Source organism: Miniopterus natalensis, chromosome 22 (genome assembly GCF_054644295.1).
Source record: "Miniopterus natalensis isolate mMinNat1 chromosome 22, mMinNat1.hap1, whole genome shotgun sequence".
Taxonomy (NCBI): Eukaryota; Metazoa; Chordata; class Mammalia; order Chiroptera; family Miniopteridae; genus Miniopterus; species Miniopterus natalensis.
Window position 1 is genome coordinate 1,601,644 of NC_142102.1, and position 10,387 is coordinate 1,612,030.

Genomic DNA, 10,387 nt, shown 5'->3' on the forward strand with positions numbered 1-10,387 from the left:
AGTCTGTGCATCCGTCAACTTCAGACACGTAAAGCGTAGGCAAGTCAGACTGCTCCACCAGGGCATATTTCACGGGGTTGCAATCAAACCAGGCTGAGTGCAGGAGTCCTTGGGGAGGAAGGGCCTGCACACTGCTTCACTCAGAGCAAAGCTCTGTGTGTTGAGGGGTCCTCTGTTCTTGACCTCTTTCTTTCTCTCTTTTTAATCCTCTCCAGAGAGGGAGGAAGGGAGAGAAACATGGATCACCTGCCCCCCGTACTTGCCCCCACTGGGGATCGAATCTGCAACTTAGGCATGTGACCTGACAAGAATCAAACCTGCCACCTTCTGATATACAGGACAACGCTCCAACCAACGGAGCCACACTGCCCGGGGCTGACCTCTTTCTGAACGAGCTGATGAGGCAGGAAATTTATATTTTTAAACGTCATCTTATTTCTTATTTTACTCAGGTAGGCTTTTGTTATGTACTGTATTTTCAGGAACAGAATAGCATTTTTAGTTTTACCTGAATGACTTTTGCTGAAAAAATTACTTGGTCTCTTTGAAATTATGGCCATAAATGTAATGAGCCCCGTTTCAATGAAAATAATCATAAAATAATAATGTTACCCTAATTCAAGTTACAAAGATTCCAAAAAGAAAAACTTAGTGGGCTGTTAATTTTTGTGTCAGCTCTGATCAGGTCCACAAACACATGTAACTGCCGCTTAAAAAATACCATGTGATTCAAGCTCCTTGCCCAATTACATTTGATCCTCACAACAACCCTGCAGAGCTCATGCTGCTGTTGTACCCACTTCTCATACAGACAAACTGAGGTGCAGACACCTGGACTAACTTGCTCCGGGGTGCATGGCTGGTAAGAAACCGAGTCAGGATTCTAATGACTCTTTTTCTGTGGCCTGAACATTTTATCTTCTATTAACCCCTGTCCCACGGCACCTCCTGCACTTCATGATCACTGTCTGGTACAAGATACTACTGGAATAAAAGCGTGACCTGAGAACAAAGTTCTCAGAGCTTTCAGTTCAGTTTAAAAATCCTTCTGACAGCTTAGACACCACTCAAAGCTCACTGAGACTTTGGGGTCAGCCCAGTCTTTGAGAGAGCACCATCTGCTTCTGTTCTTGGGTTTGGTCATCTAAGCCTTCTGAGCCTGCATCACTGGGGAGACCTTGGGGGTGGCACATATTTGGATTTTGTGTAGAATAACTCATCCTGCATGCCACTAACAGCCAGGCATCCAGCGCCTCCTGATGGGGGAATTCTTTAAATAAGATGGAATCAAGAGGGAAGGACTATGGGAAGGACCACAGTGAAAGCAGGCTGAATACTTACTTACCCATAGAATTGGGAATCATATAAGAGGGAGAGGCAGTGTGAAAATATGGGCAGTTGACGCACACTCTGGGAAGGGGGCCAAGGAATACTGAGTCTGGCAGCCCACAGATAAAGGCCCAAGGCGCCCACACTGTGTATGAGCTTATTTATGCCCACCTCTGTCCCACCTGGCTGAACTATCCATACTTAAAGATTGCAGGTGCATTTCCTGTAGCTATATTCAGGTGCCCCACCTATCCATGGCCCTATTATGTGGGGGATCACAGTGTCTGTGATCTGGACATATACTGAGTCCCATTCGCTGTCCCACTAATTTATACCTATAGGCCATAGTGATATCAGCAAGTAATTTAACCTCTCTACCTGTTTACCTCATCAGGATGATGGGGGAAATCATAGTAAGGCGGTTCTGGGAACAAAATTTATGCTTTGCAGAGTGTGAAGTACGTTGTATAAACTCTGCAAATACATCGTCGAATCTCCTGGGCCCAGCTTATTTTCAGCTATCTTAACCCAGAGAAGGGGATTCTCAATGTGGGGCATTTCCTACAGGTCCATTAAACTGTTAAAACTGAGCTCCTGAACTCACACTCTTTCCTTGTTCAGTTACTGAAAAGATGTATTAAAACTGTTCAATCAGATTTCATATTTTCTATTCTTATCAATTATTTATTTGCATATCTGATGCTATATTATTAAATGACTACAAAGTTGGGATAGTTTTATCTTCCTGGTAAATTGTAACTAAATGTTTACATGCCATCCTCACTTATCTCCGGCAATGTATTTATCCTGAATATGCACTTTGTTTATAAGAAGCCACAGCATCTCTGGTGGATTGTTTCATCCTAGCACTTTTAATGGTTCTGTATCCTTATATTTTAGGTGTATATTTTAAACAGCATGTCGTTTCTTTTTAATTATAATCAAGGCTGAAAAACTTTAACTTTTAGTTTTTAAAACATTTTCATTTAATCTAGTTATGGTGTACCTGTGTTACAAACTTTCTGCGTTACTATTGTATTTAGTTTTTGTTCCTTTCTACATTTCAATTTTTGTCTTTCCATTTTTGTATTCTAATGGTTTCAAAATTTTTATTATTCTGTTCTCTCTTTCATAATCTTTTTGGCTACATGTGGAAAACTTTTGTCGCAAGCTCCTTGTGTAGAATGTCTAGAGATAACACAAAATACTGAATACAAAGAACTGTGTCCAGAATTGTGCCGTTATAAGGAAAAATGAGATGTTTGTAACACGCATTTATTTATTTATAACAGCAGAGCGAGCTATTAATGCCATCAGGGAAATAACCAACATCCTACTTAATAAGTCCTTTAAGATCTGAGCCATATTGGGCCAGATCCACTTGAATAGCCTTTTTCAATAGATGCTAATCACGGAAGCCTGTGAAAGGAACACAAGAATTATTCACCCACCTCACACGCACACAACAGCGAATTCTGCTAGCCTTGGACCTTTAGCTTCCAGTTCTACATTTAGTACATAAACATTATACTATATTATGGTATATATCCTTTATATATATATATGTCTTCAAATAAATAACTTTTAAACTCACTTCTACGCACATATATTTATATATGTCTTCCATATATACTTCCAAATATAAGTAATTTCACATCAAGTTAAGCAGGATGGAAACATGTAAACATATACACCTGGTTCTGGTCAAGTACCACACAAAACCACAAGGTAACCACAGTTAAAAAGTGCACTTGAATTAGGGAAGAAACAGACATGTAAACAGCAGAGACGAGCAGCTGCACAAGGCCCCCCGAGGGTCCATTTCTTAAGGCTGTAGCAGCAAAAAGTTCCTTGTTCAGTTAAGACTTCTCCCTTCACCCTGTCCCATTTACTCTCGAGGGGCTTCAAAATGAGTGTGGAAGTCCTGTAAACACTAGACTAGACCTGAGTCAATCCTGTTGAAAACAGAGATGACAAGATAAACCATAAACTGACAGTCATATGCATTTCACCGAACAACAACGTTAAGGACTTTTTTTTTTGGTTTGGTTACTTTTGTGAAGCACCACACTCCTAGGGGGAGAGAAATGGGGATGGGCAAGAAAACACATGAATGATCCATCCAAATGGCTTCGACACCTGCTGTACATGGTAGATGCTCTATCAACGGGAAACAGGCAACAGCGGATGGCAGAGCGTCAGCACAGCGCGTCAGCACACTACACCACATGCCACAGATCCGAGTGGAAACACTTCCCCAGCCCCCCCCCCCCCCATGAAGCATGTCCCACCGGTCCTCCGACAGACGGAGCTCACTGCCTCCCGGTGAAAGAAAACACTGACACCACAACAGACTGGCCAGCCAAAGCGTGACAAGCTCTTTGTTACGGCTTTGAAAAAGCATGCTGCCCTCTCCCACCTGCTCAGGCTCCAAAGGTTGTCTGCTGGATGCCCCAGCACCCTGCCTCTCAGGCTCCTCCTCTCCCTGGCCCTCGGGGTCTGCATGCTTGTAAAAACAGTCCTCTCCAAACGGGCAGCAGTCCCTGACTAGCGCAAAATACCTGCAGGTCTTGGTTTTCATCGCCTCCTTGTACTGCTCCACAAGCTTCTCCTTCTCCTCCGCCTCCTCCACCCAGAGCTCGCTGGGGATGACCAGGCGGGAGGAGACCCTGCACTGCGGGCAGGATTTGACCACCCTGCTCCTAAACTCTCGGGCCGACCTCCACGTGCGGATGCACTTAAGGCAGTAGGCGTGGTTGCAGTTGGACAGGATGCCGAAGCGGCGGTCGCTGAGGTTGGCTTTCTCAGACACCACCTCCATGCAGATGCCGCACACTTTCTCCAGGCTGCGCTGCACGGCGAACGAGAACCGCATGTCCTGCTCGTGGGTCTCCACGCAGGCGCGTCTGTGCTCTGCCCTCTGGGCAGCATCCCCCGGGTGCAAGACCTGCCGCCCACACAGGTCGCAGACCTCTCCGTGGACATACGCGCAGCTCGCCCCGCGGAAGCACTGCCCCATGGCGGCGTCGCGGCACAGCCGGCCCCCCGCGCCCGCGGCAGGGGCAGGGGGCGCCCTCTCGGTCACGAAGCCCTGCGGGGGAGCCTCGGGGGCGGCCCAGGCCCCGCGGCCCCAGTAGGGCTGCCCCGGCACAAACTCAACGGCACCGGCCCAGCCTTCGGCACCTGCTCCCCCCACAGCTCCGAGGCTGCCGGGGTCTGTCTCGGCTTCAAAGAAGCCCCAGTCGGCCGCCCAGCCAATCACAGGCGGGGACCCCGAGGGCGCGGCGGAAACGGCCCGCGCCACTTCCGGCGGCGGCGGCGGCTCCGGCTCGTAGTGCGCAGCCGCGCCGGCGCCGGGCTCCGCGAGGGCCTGAGGCGGCGGCGGCGGCCCGCTGCCCTCCCCGGCCTCCTCCCGGCCCGGGAGGTCGTGAGAGTAGCGACAGTTCTCCCCCTCCTTGCACATCCCATGGCGATAATACCTGCAGACGACTTGCTTCGTCCAGGCGCCGGCGCGCCGCTGGCTCTGCAGCCAGCTGGGGCCGGGCCCGGCCCTGGCCCTGGCCCCGCCCCCGGCGGCGTAGGCGGGCCGCAGGCGTGACGTGCCCAAGGGGGGCGGGCCTCCGGCCGCCGAGCGCCGGAAGACCGGGCGCGTGCGGTAGCTGGGCCCGGCCGCGGCCTCACCTGCCGCCTGGGCACCTGTTGCGGCCCCGGCGTCTTCGCGGGGCTCAGAGGGAGCTGCAGGCTCTTCCATTGCACCTTTTACCCCCAGAAACGGTGCCAGGACCTGCCCGGTGCCGCTCCCTCGCGGGCTTGAAGCCCGGAGGCCGGGAGCCGTCACGGCGCTCCTTGACAGGGAGGTGCGCACCTTTTTTCCTTCCGCCCCGCTCCCGACTTCCGGCCGCGGTGCGTTCCGACTTCCTCCTCCGGTCAGGCCATGGCGGACACTTCCTGTGGGGACACCGGCGGTTCTCTCCCGAGTCCGCGCGGTCGGAAGTCGGCCGGGCGTGGGAATTCGGGCCGCGTGGCTACATTGTTTCGAGCAGGCGGGCGCGCGCCGCCCTCCCGGCCCCGCCGCCGCCCTCCGAGGTTCCCTTCTGAGCGCTCCGGCCGTCCCCGCGGGCGCATCGCCCCCGATGGCTCGTTCACGCCCAGACACGCTTTTGTTTTAAAAATCGTAAACGCCACGACCCCCGTGTCCCCCCTCCCACGGTGCAAAGTCCGCCTCGCGGCGTCTGAAACATCTCACGCGTGAATTTGATGAGTTTTCTGTTCATCTTATGCCTACGTGGGGCTTTTTAAAAATTATTATTTTTATTTTTTGGCGCGGATGGACGCTTCGATCGTGTGGTTGTGTTGATGGGATCCGCTGTGGTCTTTGTTCTCTGGACCCGCGCGGCCGAGGCGGCGGCCGCCGCAGCCCTTTCCTGCGCCTTTCGGGGGTCTCGGGGTCACCGGGGTTTTTCTGCCTGTCCTCTCCCCGCGCTGCGCGGAAACGCGGGCTCCTTTCAGTCCGGATGCTGGATTCATAAGCCCCTGTCCCCTGGATGCCCCAGACTCTTTTTTTTTTTTTTTTTTCTTTTTCTTTTTGCTCTTGCTGGCTTAAGTCGCGGGGGCCCTTTGTCTCCCTGTTTCTGTCTCCGAGGTCTGTGCTGCGCTGAGGTAGGACAACCTTTCCAACGTATCCTCTGCCATCAGCTCAGAGCAGTGCCTGGTAATCTCCACCTGGAGCTCTGTGTCGTTTTGCAGATGCATTAGTTTAGCAAAACCTTCTAATATTCCTCCTCTGCTAAGGGCACTTAGGAATATATCCTGAATTTTATCCTGTCGTTTTCTGAATATTTTTGAGACATTACTGCATATTTCCTCTTGATTCTCTCAATGTGATTATTTGCACTGATAGGTCTTTAAAGCTTTAACTCCAAGCATAAATCTGTTATGATATAGCATCACTTTATATATTCCTGGATGTTATTTGCTAAAGCAAGTTTCTTAGAGGGTATTTTATATCCTAAATTTATATTTTTAAATGGGATAAAGTCTGAAGATAGCATGTAAATCAGATGGAAGCAAGTAATAAAGTTAAATTAAAAAACAAATGTGAAGTAAGGGGACTGAGTCAAACAGAATCCTTTGAAATTATTATTATTATTAAAACTGGTAAATTTCTTTGAAATTTATTAGGAAAAAGACCCCAAAAAGGCACAAGTAGCCAAGATCAGAAATTTTAAAAATAGTATCACTACATTAATAACACATTAAAAATCGTGAAATAATATCAGGAACAAGATTAGGCTATTAGAAAATTTATATGAAATGGTCATATTTCTAGAAATATGTTTATTAGTAAAAATGACAGGATCAGTAATAAGAAACAAACATATTGATCTGTTGGATAAATGACTCTGTAATTAAAAACAATTCTTTAAATGAAAGCCTTTAAAGCTTTCTGTCTGAAAAAATAGAAAGGCAAAAAAGTCTATATTGATTATTTCAAGTTCTTGCCAGTAAAACAAGGCAAGCAAAGAAAAGATGTTAGAACTGGAAAGGAGTTATTAATAGAAGACAGCAAAAAATTGAGAATAACTTTCTGATAAAACTATTAGATTTAATAAGCACATTTAGTAAAGACATCAGATAGTTCAATGTAAAAGATCAGTTGTATTTCCATATGTTGTAATGTTACATATATATAATCAATGGTATGAAAGCATTTATAATTCATAGCATTTACAACATTAAAAGTTAACCATCTTTGGAATTGAGCTAATTAAAGTTGTGAAACTTGAAATCCTTTTTTGCTCATGAAGTGCTTTCCCGCCATAAATCTAGGAACTTTCCTCCATTAAATAGTTACTGAGTTTTGTATGGGAGATGCCAGTTCTTCCAAAGTCTGACTCGAATTCTCTCCTGAATGTTTTTGTTAATAGATACTCCTTGAACATCCCCTAAGAGCTTTGCAGGAAAAAGACTTGGAGCACAGATACCAGGCTTATACAGGCTTTTCACAGATACATGAACATAAGAATCCTGAATATAAACCTGTTATTTGTTTTAATAGTAATATGTTCCAAGCACCATTTAAATTATATTTGATCCATTTTTTATAAACCAGCACCATGCAGTGGAACTTCTATGATGATTGTATATATGTGTTTTCCAGTACAATGGGTGCTAACGTGTGGCTCTTGAGCACTTAAAATGTAGCTAGAATCACTTTGGAACTGGATTTGTATTTTTTAAATTTCAGAATTAATTTAAATAGCCACACGTGGCTGGTAGGTGGTGTACTAGACAGTGAAGTGCCAGATAGTATTTGACCATCTTATTTCCTTATACAGGAGGGAACAGAGAAGGTTTCCTAACTTGGCCAAGCCTAGGCTGCTGGCACAGGGCACTGTTTGCTTTCAAACCCCCCACTTGGGTGCCTCCCAGTGATGTTCATGTCCTACCATCTCATAGTGAACTGTATCATCTAGTTTTATAGTGACAATATTTCATATGCACCATCAGAAACTAAATTGTATCTTCTGATTATAAATATCATGAGATTGACTAACTGGAAATACCAGGCAGTGCATCTTGAGGGGAAAGAAGCAAATATTTCCCATCCCAATCAAATCACTGTTCTCAATGAATTTTCTCTTTCATAGTCCATTTTCCTGTCCCATTTTTTTCTTTTTTTCTGGGCACCGATGCTGTTTTCACTTTGAACACACATCCTGTCATCTCTTTGGTTATTTGGCTCAGTTAATTCAAAAGCACTGAGGGGCTCGGGGGCTGAGACTGGACTGAGACAAACTGGTATACATACCCCAGTGTGCAGGGCTGCCCAAGATTTCCTGGCTGGGCAGCATTTGTGTGCCCATGTAGAAGGAATGGAAGGCACACTTGAGCAGGCTGTGCTAAGCAGCCGGGTCACCAGGGAGCAGAGTGACAATGTGGGAGGAGATTTGCAGCAATGCAGGGCTGAGACACAGTCCAAACAGCATAACAAAAGCCTGAGAGGTGGGAGACTAGTTCTGAAGTGGACTGTGGGGATCGACAGAAAAGAACCAAAGGCCCCACAGTTTTTTATTCCAAAAGCTCAGGCCTGCTGCGCTGAGCCCTACATGGCTCATATGTCTTTATTTATTTATTATTTTAATTGAACTTACTGGGGTGACATTGGTAAATGAAATTCTATAGGTCTCAGGTGTACAATTTTACAATACACCATCTGTATACTGTATTGTGTCTTCACCACCCCAAGTCAAATCTCCTTCCATCATCGTTTATCCCCCCTACACCCTCTTCTACCTTCCCTCACCCCCCTTCCCTCTGGCAGTCACCACACTGATTCCAGTCTCAGTCTCCTACACAAAACCCCGTTACAGTACCCTCTTTAGTACTGGAGTGTACAAGAGTCCTTCTGTCCATAACAAGTGTCACGAATAAGTTTTTCTCTAACTGTTCAGGTGCCTGCAACTCATATGGGATTCACCCTTGACCCCTCTACCCTTTCACCCAGGACCCCAAGTGCAGATTGATCAAGGTGCCATTGGTGAGTGTGACTCTTGAGCCAGTGCTCCCATGACACTCAATAAGGACTTGATTTGGGGTGATGGACACACAATACAGTGTACAGATGACATGTAGAATTGTGCACCTGAATCCTGTATAGTTTTGTTAACCAGTGTCACCCCAATAAATTCTGTTAAAAGGGAAAAAAATTGAATTGAACATAGATCACAGATCAAAAATGTCACTTATATATAACATCAGTGAACAAAAAAACCCAAGATAGAGAATATTTTAAAAAGAGGGATAATTAACATATAACATCCTGTGAGTTTAAGGTGTACATTGTGATAATTTTATACATTTTATATGTAGCAAAATGATCACCCCAATGTTAGTTAACACATTTACCACTTCGCAGAGTTCTAATTTGTGTGTGTGTGGAGAACTTTTAAGATTGACTCTCTTAGCATCTTTGAAATACACAAAACTGTTAACTATAACCACCACGCTGTACATCACATTCCCAGAAATTTTTCATGTTCTAACTGGAAGCTAAGGACACACACACCAGTCGGGCACACCTGGCCCCCCAGGAGCTGAAGACTCGAGCATCAGGTCATAGGACAGGGACATTTGTCTTCTGCTGGAAGTAAAGTTCCTTTTTTAATTGATTTTAGAAAGAGAGAGGAAGGGAGGGAGGGGGAGATGTAGAGAGAAAAACAGAGGGGGGGGCATTGATTTGCTGTTCCACGTATTCATGCAGCACTGGCTGATTCTCGTATGTGCCCTGACCAGGGATCGAACCCACAACCTTGGCGTGCTGGGGCGACGCCCTAACTGAGCTACCCGGCCAGGCCCTGGGAGTGAAGTTTTTTATAAAGTTACGTTGAGCTCGGCCATTTAGCTCGTCTTCCCGTTAGACTTTCAAGGATGCGAAGGATGCCAAGCGGCGCGTTCTAAGGGCTCCCGCCGGGTCCCGGGCAGGTGGCAGCGCCCATCGCGGCGGCAGCGGCGGCGGCAGGGGCGCATGCGCATTCCGCGCCGCCCCGCGCCCGCGCGCACTCGGGGCGCAGCTCTCCGGGTCTCGGCGCCCCCACCCCGCCAACCCCTTCTTCCTCCTCCGCGCCCACAGGTCCCCCAACTCCCACGACCCAGGCCCGCTCGGAGCTCCTCTCGGCCCAAGTCACCTTCCGCGCAGGGCCCGCCGACTCCCTAGGGCTCCGACGGGGAGACCCGAGCGGAGGAGCCTGGGGCGGAGCGGCGCGGACTACATTTCCCACAATGCCCCGGGGGCGCTTCCGGCGTCTGGCTTCCTCCGCCAGGTGGCCGGGCTCTGGCTCCGCCAGGTGGCCGGGCTGTGGCTCCCGCGGGTGATGCCCCTTGGGGAGGTGCCGCTGCACCTTAGATGCCTGAACCCCTTTTATTTTAACGGTTGAGGAGAGACTGAAGGTAGGAAATATATAAACGGAGCCCCTTTTAGCCAAGTCGCTAAAATTATTAACATTGTAAAGGAAAGACCGCCTTCTTTAAGTAGCCTGGGAACTAAAGATCAATTAGA

General features: G+C 47.7%; 1 protein-coding gene across 1 annotated transcript; it reads right to left on the reverse strand.

Annotated features, from left to right (window-relative positions):
• Positions 1-340: 340 nt before the first annotated feature.
• MKRN3 (makorin ring finger protein 3) lies at positions 341-5,101 on the reverse strand. The gene is given in 2 exon segments (XM_087829216.1): positions 341-3,571; positions 3,573-5,101. Coding segments are annotated over 2 exon segments (1,539 nt in total). The 5' UTR covers positions 5,081-5,101; the 3' UTR covers positions 341-3,540.
• Positions 5,102-10,387: the final 5,286 nt, after the last annotated feature.